The sequence below is a fragment of the Parasteatoda tepidariorum genome, chromosome 10 (assembly GCF_982258835.1).
Source record: "Parasteatoda tepidariorum strain Cologne lab strain chromosome 10, Ptep-v5.0, whole genome shotgun sequence".
NCBI lineage: Eukaryota > Metazoa > Arthropoda > Arachnida > Araneae > Theridiidae > Parasteatoda > Parasteatoda tepidariorum.
In genome coordinates this window covers 86,044,818-86,058,365 of record NC_141764.1, presented here as the reverse complement: position 1 = coordinate 86,058,365, position 13,548 = coordinate 86,044,818, and the positions used below count along the sequence as shown (strand labels likewise).

The window sequence follows — 13,548 nt, the reverse complement described above, 5'->3', positions numbered from 1 at the left end:
TGCAATTGGGAAATAAAATTTTTAAAAAAAAACATATTCTTTCACTAAGCTGCACATTAAGTACATCCAAAACAATTTACAACCTATTCAAAATAAAAGCCAGTTCTGTTCTAAAATAAATTAAAATAACAATCAAAATTTTTTATATTGGCTTTGCATGTTTCATTAATTTTCTTGCTTTTGTCAGTCTCGCTAAATTTTATTTTTAAAAGTCTTGACAGTATTATCTTCGAAATTTAAATATGATATACATATTTAAATTTTGAAAACACATAAAAACTTATCGTTTTTTTTCCCTGAATAAATTAACATTAAGTATCATTTTTTTATTTCCTTTTTCCTTCTAAAAACACTAAAGTTAGTTTATTACTTACTTACCAGTCTGAGTTTTTTAAATCATATAACTGTATAAAGAACAATAATATAAGGATTTAAAATTAATGACCACACTATACAACATGAAAATGTTCTTTAGATGAAAATATGTATTTTTTGTATATTTTTATCTGAAAATAAAGTATCTGTTACTATCTTTTGTTTGCAATATGCCATTTTACCAAAAATTCATACTTAAGATTGTTGATATCAGATATTTTAACAGCATGTCATAATTTACAGGCAATGGTAAAATGTTCTCATTAATAGTGAAAGAGTCTCTAAATTGACGACCATTTTAGCAACAAGAGCTTTTTCTATCTTTCCAAAATGTTTCAGGCTCTAGATACATTAGAAAGCAAGATATTCAAAAACTCAGAAACGGAAACTTTTCTCCTACAAACAATACATAATGGACCATTTTTGTTTTGATATGTATATGAAGCACCTTTTTTTTTTTTTTTTTTACATAATTACAGTTTCATCTAAAGGACAACAACAAAATGTTCACATTTGTTGTACAAAGCTATCAATGAATACATTATGCAAATCAGATTTAATAAAATAATAGGTGTTTAATAGAGTTACATTTTAACAATACCAATTATACAAATGAATTATTTACCCAATAAACATAAAAAAACTCTTGAAACAAAGTAAGCATTTCAAGAATTGCCCACAAAATAAATACACCAAGCTACTTTTTATCAAAAAATAAAAATTACAAAACCTATAACACTTTATGCAGTTAATCTAAACTTTAAATTATTTGAAGTTTTATTTCATAAATTTATGTAGCATGGATTCTAAAGAATAACTACAATTCCTTAAATCTACAGGCCGACTACCTCTAAAAATTTATATTTTAATAACTTGCTCATCAAATTTATATTCAAATATAATCTTGTAATAAAATGTTTCGTAAATAAAAACACTTTGAAAATTATTTAAACTATGTAGAGTAACACATACATAGCTCAATAAATTAGAAAAAAAAAATACTAACCTCATGCTCGTGAGCAACAGACATGCTTTTCATCAAATTCTGAATCCGACTCTATTAGAATAGCATGCAAGTATAGCAGAAATTTAAAGAATTAGAAAATATATTTCAAAGTCACATAACTGATTAGTATAAATACAATCTTTATGCATAATAACAGTTAGAAAGGATAATGCAAGGCTAAAGCAAAAAAAAAAAAAAAAGTAGGTATTTTTTAAAAAATTATTATTTACTAAGAAATTTAATAATTTTTATTTATGTAAAAGTAATATAAATAAAAAAAATAGTAATTTCTCGGAAAAAAAAACCTTTTGGACTGATTTAATATTTGGACATTTGCATCAAAGGTTATGCAGCAATTTTTGATTTAATTTTTCTCTTAAAGTTAAGAATAATTTCAGTCAAAACTAGAAATGAAAGCTCTATTATAATAACCAAATGAAAGATAGAAAATGATTATACACTGAAAATGGCAGAATAATTTTAAAATATTGATTCAATTAAAAGCAGCGTATATTTAAAAAAAAACTCTTGATATAAAATTACAAAATTATAAAAATTGTATCAAAAAATAAATGAACTTAATAATTGCGTTAAGTGGTTAAGTATGAATACACATTTAAAGAACCTATTAACAAGAACAAAATAAGCTAGTGAACCAGTTTGTAACTTTACTAAGTTCGTTAAAATATTAAGGTTAAGTAATAAAACCTCAAGTATCTTTCAAAAAACTAAAATTGAAGGTTAAAGCAGTTATCTAAAAAGGTAGACAATATAAATAAAAAGGTAACAAAAATTAGTAAACCAGTTTGTAACTTTACTAAGTTCGTTAAAATATTAAGGTGCAGTAATAAAACCTCAAGCATCTTTCAAAAAACTAAAATTGAAGGCTAAAGCAGTTATCTAAAAAGGTAGACAATATTAAGAAAAAGGTAACAAAACTTAGTAAACCAGTTTGAAACTTTAATAAGTTCGTTAAAATGTTAAGGTGAAGTAATAAAACCTCAAGCATCTTTCAAAAAACTAAAATTGAAGTTTAAAACAGTTATATAAAAAGGTAGACAATATAAATAGAAAGGTAACAAAATATGTTGATATTTATTCAATATGAATATTAAACTCAACTTAATTACTAAACTTATACTTATGATTATAAAAAAATGCTATAGAGCAATGTATGAACAATAAATGAGATTAAGAATTAATACACTAAAAAAAGTTATAAAAAGAAACTTAAACTAAATGAATAAATAATGAACTTTAGCATATTCAAATATAGTGAATTTAAAAAAAGAGAGAAACAAAATCTATTTTATTCATCAATAAGTAACAGGTAAAAAAATATAATTTGTATCAGATAGGATTTGTATAATAAAAAAAATATATTAAAAACTACTAATTATTTCAATTACAACTATTTCATTACTGATTTAAGGCTAGTCAGACTTTACACAAAAATGTTTTTAAGTATTTAAAAAAGCACAATACAAAAGCAATTTATGTAAGAAAAGAGCGGTTGCAAATTTGAAAAAGAAAAAGGAATGCAATCAAGCAAAAAAGTTAAGTAATTGTTAAACCTCATCTTCTGCAGATGCTTGATTAGATTGCTCAGCTTCAGCAGACTGATCTTGCCCCTGAAAAACATATTGAGAAAGAGTCAGTTATGCCAAATGATTGCACAAAAAACACGCATTTTCAAAATTAATTTTTGACAGAAATTTAAGAAAAGGTAAAATTTATTTCTGACAAAAATAAATAATAAGAAACAATGTGAAAAAAAATATAAATTGTATTTATGTAATCTAATTTTTTTTTTTTTTTTGAAATTTTAAAAGGAAATAGAATGTTAAAAATAAATCAAATACAGACAAAAAGCATAAATCATATAATAAAATCAGAAACATACAATTATTTAAATATTAGAAAGAAATTTCAGTACTGCAGAACAAAATTCCTTCCCTTTTCGAAATTGTGGTATAAAAAAAATTAATAGATAAAATAATGGCGATAAAATTAAATTATGCATATTTTTCATTACAAAGAAGGATGATTATTTATGACATCAAAACAACTATATGGTCTTAAAATATTCGATTTGAACTTTATTTTGGCAATCCATTTTAATTTGATATAAAAATTAAACCCACAGAAAACTTTCATTTACACATGATATGTCAGAAATAAAAACTTACAAGTTAAAAATAAATAAAACTAACAGCTGTATTTGCCAGATTTTTAAAAAAAACTAAAATCTCAAAAAAGATTTTAAAAAAAAGTTTCAAACTTAAATAATAAAAAAATTCCATGCAGTTTTTCAAGCTAAAATTGAAAAGTTTAGCATCTTAAGAAAAATTGATGCAATTTCTGAAGTGATAAATTTTTAATTTATTTCTCAATTTATTATGGAATTAAAGTTTATCAAAGAATGAAACATGCCTAGACATTTATGAAGCACTGAGCTCCAAAACACTGTCAAATTACTACTATTATTAAACTATGTGATAGGTACCAAATACCTTTCATAGTTATCACAAAAGCTAATTATCAAAAAGACATTTTAAATAACTTTGATGTATATGTAAAATATATTTTAATAAATTTTAAAAACAGTAAGACACTGCAATACATGCCATTATGCTATTTGTTATAAATAATTAAAACTATATAATTTTTATGCATAATAGATATTGGCAAAGTAGGAAAAGGAATTAACTTTTCCTTTTTTACTTATTTTTCTTTACTTATCTTTTTATCATTCAATTAAACAACCAACTAACAATTTTTTTTAAATTGGAGTAACTCTAAAACATATTTTTTGATGTACCAAAAAAACTAATGCATAATAAATTTTATATTACCAAGAAATATAGACATTAATAAAGAAGTTATATTATATCAGTTATATTGCAAGTTATATTATTATATTAAGTTATATTATTATAAAAGTTTATTGATAAGTCTTACCTTACTTTCGGCAATTTTTGTACCACCAAGTTTCCTAAAAAAAGTAACAATCTGTATTATGTGAAAATCATTAAGTCTTTTAGAAATAAACGTTGCTAAATTGCTTAAAAAATGTTTTTTAATGCAGAAAAAGTACATTATTTTCACTTTTCCTTAAAATAGCTATAACAATAAAAAAATAATTGTACAATTGATGAAAAGTATAGACTTTATGAACTGAACAAATGTGAATGTGGAGTTCAAATATTTTCAAATTGTGTTTAATTTGCAAATTTCTTTGAAATTGATACCAAAAAAAATAATAAATAAATAAAAAATAGCAAAATTTAAAAAAAAAAAGCAATAAAAAATTTTTTTTTAATTCTTTTTTCTTTTCCTGTAAAAAACAAGATTAATACACATGTTCAATACATAACATTTAAAAATTTCCTCCATTTTCTAAGACTTGAATTCTAAAATAAACTTAAGAAAACAAAATAATTATCTAAATAATTTTCTTTTTTTTTATTTCTTAAACTTCTGAAACATTTCTATGCTCTAACAAAATTGTATAAAACTCATTGCAGTGAAATGTAAGAGAAACCCTATTCAACATTTTATGAATATGATCTTGATAATCTAAAAACACAATAAAAATAGCTTAAAAAAAAGCACTCACATGAATTTCAATCTGACACATTTTTATCCTAAACTTATATGTAACATATAATTATATTGAAATATGCATATTAAGAAAAATTAATGTTTCATTAAAGTTTGAAATAAACGTTCGAAGTGAAAACTGACGACTAAAGAAAAAATAATAATAATAATATTTAGAGAAGTTTTATACAAAAAAAAATTAATTCCTGTCACAAAGTTCTAAAATGAAAAAAAAATATCCAAAAATGTAAAAAAAAAATTTTCTTAAATAAAAAAAAAAGCTCCAAAATCTCAAAAAAATACATTAAAAAAAGAAAAGTATTTTTAAAAAATTAAATGTCATCCGCATCATTAAGTAATTTCAGCAAAAAAAATAAAAAACACCATTTCTTAAAACTAAAAGCTTACTTTCCATATTCTAACAATGTAGTTTGTACTCGTTCTTCTTCTTCCCTCAACTTATGTGGAGCATGATAACGAAATAACCTTTGAGGACGATACACTTCCTATAAGATTCAATTCATTCAAAAATTAAAATGAACAGCCTATATTTCAATAAGATTAGTTACACAAGGCTTCACGCAATTTACACAAGCAACTTCATAATAAATAAAACAATATGTAACATATAAAACCTTTTATTTGCTTTAAAAAAAAACTGAATATTTTACCCTGCTTATAGTTACATTTTTGTTTTATCTCTCATTGAAACCAAATTATAAAATAATTAGAAAAAAAAAGCATTTTTCTTGATTTAAATTATTGAAAAAAATATATGATGTATATATGTTATGCAAAATCTCATTCAGAAATAAAAAAATACTATCAACTGTAGAAAAACAAAAACTGAAAATATTTCGAGAAGACAACTTTAGTTTCAAACTGCTTACTAATTAACATTAAGTAATAAAGAAATATTTAAAGCTTCAGACTGAGTAAAACATTCATAAAACTTGTGGTCAAATTGAGAAAAAAAATGACATTGCATAAAATTTCATAGACTATTTCTAAAACTTAAGTTTTTAAAAACAAAATTTTAAGTTTTTCCTTGAATTTTAAAGAATAATTAGCGCTAAATCATTATTTTCATTACGCATAATCTTTTAATAGCTTATAGTAAAAATAAATTTATATTACATATCATTAACCTAAATCATATTATTATGTATGCTATTTTTAGTACAATTAAACCTCACTAACTCCAACTTTAGTCATGAAAAATAAGGTGATTACAAACACTAAGAAGAAAAAAAATTCCCTGATTTTTCGAGACTAATTTATCAAATTGTCCTGCGATGACATAAATGTTCTTATTAATTTCTAAATTATGCCTTATTTTTATGCATAATATTTATTATGGAACACTTAAATTTGCTGTTAAAATTGAAATATGTAATTTATTTATTTTTTCATAGTTAAGAGAACTGTTAGTTCAAAAAAAAAAATATTGGACTTTTAGGAAGCTCAAATTAACTCCCTGACTATTTAGGTAATTTTCATTAAATTTCCTGGACTGTACTTTAAATTCCCTGAAAATTCTCTGATATTTCCAGATACATAAAATTCTCCAACTTTTCCGGATTGATAAAATTCCCTAACTCCTCTGTTTTTATGCCACTCTACAAATTTTTCAATTACTCCAATAAAAATTTTAAAAAATTTCTGAAATTCCTAAGCACTAAATGTTAAAGCAAGATTGTTTTGACAAAACTTCTTTTGGCTCTTACCAGGGTAACTTAAATTTTTTTTCTTCTACATTTATAATACTTTGTGTGAAATTTGGAAGGAAAAAAAAATCAGAGAAACAGAAATTTTAATAAAATCGAAAAGCTGTTTAGAAATATGTTAAGAAAAACCTGCAAAATTTTTAAAATGAGAAGATGCAATGCTTGCAAATAACATAATGAAACTTAACTTCGATTGACCCCCAAATTAGGAGTTCAAAGTCGTGTTTAATCTTTTTTTAGTCAGTTGTAATGTATATACTGTGATCAGCCATTCATTCTATCCTCTCCTTTTACTCCAGAATTCCAAAGGTGTGTCTTTTGAAAAAACAGCGAATAAGTACGTGGCTTTGAATTGATTAATTGAATGATTGTTGATAGGGATTTATCCTTGATAGCTTTGAAGCAGTATGTAGAATCATCCAAACTATTGCAAAAAGAGTTTAGTCCTCAGTTCAAAATGATTAATAAACAAAAATTAAATAAGCTTAATACTGAAGAAGCAATCAAATCAATCTAGTTTAAAGCTACTTAGAAACTAAGGTTGCCAAAATATGCATAGAAATACGTGGTTGAATAAATATTGTCAAATATATCTCTTATCGAGAGCAAGACTAATATATTTTATTTTATTAATGTTCATCTTAATAAAAAATGGATCGCTTATTACTTTTCTTGTAAAGAATTTTTTTCTTTATTCAACTGTTGATAACATGTTTTTTTTTAAAGTTTTTTTTCCTCTTTCCAATAAATGTTTAAGATAAGTTTGACTATAAAATTTATTGCATACTTAGAAACAGAAAAGACAACAAAAAAATGATTTATTTAAAAAACAATTATTATTTAATTATATCTCAATGAAAAGTCTTTAGTTTTGGCAATTAATTAAAACAAGTGTATGATTATGAAAAATTTTATGAGTTAAAGAAAGAAAATACTTATTTATCTTTTAACTAGCCTAATGAGTACTCATTAAAAATGCAAAACATTTCATAAAGATGAATATATCGTAAATATAACTATTAGTTAGCATACAAATGATGGAATTAGATTAAAAAAGACTAATAAAATGATCTAGAACCATTCTATATAATGAAATTATATTGTGCAACAATTCACAAAAAAATGGCAGATAACATAAAACAAGTAGATAATAAAACATTTACTTTAATATTCTTGTATGAAACAGCCATTTTCTCTTTTAATGTACTTGCAGCAGCATCCTAAAAATAAATACATATATAATACACAATTTTATCCGTTGAAATATAATACAAATGTAAATGTTCACATAAGTATCATATTTCAATATATTCACACCTACATCCTAAATATAAATATATAACAGAAAATTTACACTGAATATAAAATTAAAATGTGATACAAATGTAAATGTACAAATATATATGTCTGCTTACATCCTAAAGCTAAATATACAATAGATAATCTTAATTAAATATAGAATTGAAATATTATACAAATGTAGGTCAAAATTAAAATACATGATTATTTTAATGTTCTTGTTATCTTTTGTTATAGAATTATTAAATTTTATAAGACTTCCAGAAAGTTTTTATAATTATTCAAATAAATAACATTGCTAATATTATAAGTTTTAAGTTTATAGGAAAAGTATAAATAAGTGGATAAGTATTTTATACTTGGTATAAGTATTTAAAGTATAAGTATTTTATATTATACTATTTAGTAATAGAAAAATCTTACTGATATAAAAAGTGTTAAGTGATAAAAAAAAATCATATAGATATAAGAAGTAAAATATTAATGATAAAAAAAAAATATTTATGCATTATGCGCAAAAATATATAAACAGATTCAAACATTTTGAATACAGAAAAAGTATAGCAGAAGAAATTATCTATAAAAACAAAGAAAATAGTACAATAATTTATTTAAAATTTTTTTAGATAAATTATAATTATAAATAGTACTATTATACTAGTCACTATTTATAATTATAGCAAAACCTATAATTATAAATAGTGATTATCACTATTTATAAATAATTAAAAAAAAAAAGCTACAAAGGAAAAGGAATTAGTATACCTCAGGCATTTCAAAATTTTTGTGAAATTGATAGACAGAGAATGCTCTGATATAGTCTCCAGTTTCTTCTCTGGTTTCAATTGCTCTTTTAACTAGCCACTAAAAAAAAAAAAAAAAATTAACCACAAAAATAAATAACTGTTTCAAGTAAAAATAATAATAATAAAATCAGACTTCAGAAAATCAAAGAGAAAATTACATAAAAACCCCTCATACTTTACGATATCGCAGATGAACAAGACAACACAAATTTAAATTGTAAATTTATATACATATATCATTAAAATATTTTGAAATTCAAAGTGTAAAATTAATAACAAAATGAGGATGAAATAAACAATAAGTTTACTTGCAATAATGAAAGACAAATATTAAAATTCAATAAATTAAAAATATAATAAATTACATATATTTTGCAACAATAGTTATATGTGTTAAACTGAAGTCTCTAAAAAAAATCTACTTTCATATTTTCTATAGGAAAAAAATATGTTAAGATTAGCATTTCAATTTGCCAACTATTTGCAATGAACAAACCCAAATTGCAATTAATAAACTATTCTTGTACAATAATTTATGTAACACAAAAATATCCTGATATACCAGATTTCATTAAAGAAAATATTTTCAATAAGGGGAAAAAAATTCTTTACGCAAATGATTCTTAAAAGCGAGCATTTTCAGAATAATTTATTTTTTAAACCTTTAGCACAAGCAAAATAAAATATATGACATAACAAATTATTTGTCATTAATGTCAAATTTGAAATATTATTCAACATAACAGTATATACTGTAATACATAACAAACAAGCGGCAGCAACTTTTAATAATTAATTAAATCTTAAATTAACAGACAAAACTAAAAATCAAAATATACAAGGTAAAAGCTGTGCATTTACTAGTTATTAAGATATACAATAATTAAAAATGAACAATTTTAGAATAAGCAAAGTATAGAATAATATAACATAAATATATTGAATTAGTTATTTCTTAGTTTTTTCACTTACTGTTCTTTTTCTTTTTTCTACAAAATTGCATTACTTTTTATTAAAAAAAAATTAACTATTAAGAAAAAACTGTATTATATTTCATTAATAAAATTAAATAGAAATGATTAGACTTACTTGTATTACTGGGAAAATATGAATAAAATCCAATCCTTGAATTTGATGTGGTTCAATCCGATGTGGGCATTTCATTCTTGGTAAAACAGCCACAATTTTTTCAGTTAAAGCACTAAATATAAGTACAAAAGTTTTACAAAATAACCTAAAAAAATACTATGGAAAAGTACAAAATAATCAAAGTTCAAACATTATAAAAGCAAAGGAGAAATTCAGAGCATTTAATTTTTCTTATTTAGTTCGGGTGAGAAATTTCAGAATAGGATTTTAAAAGTATTATTAGAATTTTACTTGTAAAACTTAACAATCATTTTTTATTTATTTTAAGTTTTACAGAAGTTACTTCATTTTAAAAAGATCTTTCCAAACAACACAAATAGATATTTTATTGTGTCACTTTTTTTTTCTAATAGAGTCTGCAAAATAAACAAATTTAAAAAAAAAAAAAAACAGAACACTTTGTATAATTTTTAGAGTTGCAGGTACTAAATTTTAATGGTTTGGTTAACCAGCACTGATTTTTAATGAATGCATTCTTAATGGTTGGTGGAATAGATGTTTAATGCTTAATGGATACAATCTTAATGGTTAGTGGAATAGATGTTTAATGGATGCAATCTTAATGTTTAATGAAATAGATCAGTGGTTCCCAACCTGGGGGCGATCGCCCCCGGGGGCGATAGAGCTTCTCAAGGGGGCGATAATCCTTAGGGGGGCGACGAGTACTCAAAAGATAAAAATTGCTAATAATATTAATAATAAAAGCTATTTGAGATTGAAATTGAAAATATATATGAAACCTATGGTTCTGGTGTAGACAAAGAATTATGATAGTTAAAAATTAAAAAAAATTCAAGTGCAGGATCGTTTTCGTCATACGTTTTGGTATCGCAGTCGGAAATCTGATAAATCATTCTGTTCCTCTGAGCAATAATACTGTTTCCAGGCGTATTGATGAGATGGCCGCCGACGGTGAATCAAAACTCATCACATTTCTGAAAGAAGGTAAATTTGCGTTGCAGATTGATGAATCACTGTGATAGATAACAAAGCTGTTTTAGCTGACGTGAGATTCATAAATGAGAGTAAGGAGATTAACGAGGAAATGTTGTTTACAAGAACTTTGAACACAAATACAAAAGGATCCTCGATTTTTAAATTGGTCAAAGATTATTTTGAGGTAAAATAAATTCCCCTCACAAATGTAAGTGCTTGTGCAACAGATGGTGCTCCAACCATGTCTGGTTGTCATACTGGGTTTCTGGGTCACCTTAAAAAAGAAGTACCGGAAGTTATCTCACCATTCATCGTCAACTTTTGACTGCGAAAAATTGGTTATTTCTGGCATCAATAAAATAAAAGCTAATTCTCCTAATAACCGTTTGTTCCAAGAACTTTGCCATGAAAATGATGAAGATTTCGAATTTCTGCTCCTACATACAGCTGTGAGATGGCTTTCAAAAGGAAACTGAGCCGTTTCTTCGAATTGCTGGATTCGGTTACTGAGTTACACCATTGATCCTGTTTTAAGTGAGAATTTGAAGCATCGCAAGTTGGAAACTGCGTACCTCACTCATAGTCTTGAAAAAATGAAGGAAATCAACGTGAAACTTCAAGGAAATAAAATGAACATTATCAAGGCTAAGGGAATCATATCTTCATTCATCTCCAAGTTTGATATCTACAAGTCAAACATTGGTTGCAAAGAGCTAAAGCAACTTCCAACTCTTAAAAAGTGTTCAATGGCAGATATCGAGATTCTCGAAAATAAAATCTTAATTTTTACTGATCACCTTGATCAGTTATGGAATCAAGATTTAAAGATTTAATGAAATTAGAAATTCCAGATTGGATTTTTGATCCTTTCTCTTTTGAAGTTGTGGATAAGCTCACTTCCTCTTTGTAGACTGAGATTTTAGATTTGAAGTATGACTGTGAGGCTAAAGTCGTCTTTAAAAAATACGGTTACAAGTTAGCTTGGGTAAAGCTTATGGACATTTATCCACAATTGTGGAAACAAACTGAGCCGCTTCTTATCTCGTTCCCGTCAACATATTTAGTAGAGACAGGATTTAGTTCTGTCTTCCAGCTGCTCACAATGCAAAGAGAAAAGATTGAATATTTGCTTCAAAGGAGACCCGCGTTTAAATCTGAGGAGCATAAAACCTGACATTCAAGCTTTAACTTGAAATACACCAAGCACAGGGCAGTCATTGAAGTGGTAAAAATGTACTTTCTCAATCTTCATTTTTTTCTGAAATTTCAGTTGTTAACATTTTAACTTTTTCTTGATTACATTAATATATGAATTAAAAAAAATGTACTTTTGTTTTGATTATTCCGTTTCAAAAATCATTTCTTTTTGAAAAAAAAGATGCACAATTTTATTTTAATTAATAAAAATGACAGGCTAAATGTGCCTCCTTATTTGCATTACATTTAAATTAAAATCAAATAACATTGCATATATTCAGTGTTTGGTTGCACACAAGCAACAATGAATGGTTTTTTGAGCAAAAAGAGAAAGGGGCGATATGTGTCAGCCAACCCCAAGAGGGGGGCGATGGTCCATAAAAGGTTGGGAACCACTGAAATAGATGCTTAATGGATCCAATCTTAATGTTTAGTGAAATAGATATTTAATGGATACAGTCTTAATGGTTAGTGGAATAGATGTTTAATGAATGCAATCTTAATGGTTTGTGGAATAGATGTTTAATGGATACAATCTTAGTTAGTGGAATAGATGTTTAATTGATGCAATATTAATGGTTAGTGTAATAGATGTTAAATATATTAATTAATTAGTGCAAGTCAAAAATCAGACAGAAACAATTTACTTTATATCTTTTTTCTTTTTGCAGTTTGGATTCATAAAAATATGGAAAAGAGACACAATCTGTAAAATATAATCCTGATAGTTTAGTCAGGATGGATGTTCAAAATTTGAGCTCATTTATGTTAACTTTATATGTTGCGCCATATTTCTAGAACCAACAAAGTGAATTAAAGAACATTTACACACAGTTATGTTGCGCCATATTTCAAGAACCAACAAAGTGAATTAAAGAACATTTACACACAGTTATGAAACTCATTTATAAATATAATGCAATTTTTTTAATAATTATATACTATTTAATTTAATAATGAATAAAGAGATTAAATTATTATGTTATACAAGTTTTTAAATTTTTTCACACTATTCATTTAAAAAAAAATGACTGTCACCCCATATTTCTAGAACCAACAAAGTGAATTAAAGAACATTTACACACAGTTATGTTGCGCCATATTTCAAGAACCAACAAAGTGAATTAAAGAACATTTACACACAGTTATGAAACTCATTTATAAATATAATGCAATTTTTTTAATAATTATATACTATTTAATTTAATAATGAATAAAGAGATTAAATTATTATGTTATACAAGTTTTTAAATTTTTTCACACTATTCATTTAAAAAAAAATGACTGTCACCCCATATTTCTAGAACCAACAAAGTGAATTAAAGAACATTTACACACAGTTATGTTGCGCCATATTTCAAGAACCAACAAAGTGAATTAAAGAACATTTACACACAGTTATGAAACTCATTTATAAATATAATGCAATTTTTTTAATAATTATATACTA

The 13,548-nt window shown here is 24.6% G+C and overlaps 1 protein-coding gene across 3 annotated transcripts in view; it reads right to left on the bottom strand.

Moving 5' to 3' along the window:
* Positions 1–13,548, bottom strand: part of fidipidine (coiled-coil domain-containing protein 93) — a 37,081-nt gene that overhangs the window by 13,862 nt on the left and 9,671 nt on the right. For all 3 annotated transcript variants that reach the window (XM_087153270.1, XM_087153272.1, XM_087153271.1), the window contains exons 4-10: positions 9,906–10,017; positions 8,776–8,874; positions 7,875–7,931; positions 5,393–5,490; positions 4,343–4,376; positions 2,956–3,012; positions 1,382–1,432 (exon numbers count right to left, since the gene is read on the bottom strand). In XM_087153270.1, the coding sequence (XP_087009396.1) occupies positions 1,382–1,432; positions 2,956–3,012; positions 4,343–4,376; positions 5,393–5,490; positions 7,875–7,931; positions 8,776–8,874; positions 9,906–10,017 (508 nt within the window). The remainder of the gene's footprint in view (positions 1–1,381; positions 1,433–2,955; positions 3,013–4,342; positions 4,377–5,392; positions 5,491–7,874; positions 7,932–8,775; positions 8,875–9,905; positions 10,018–13,548) is intronic.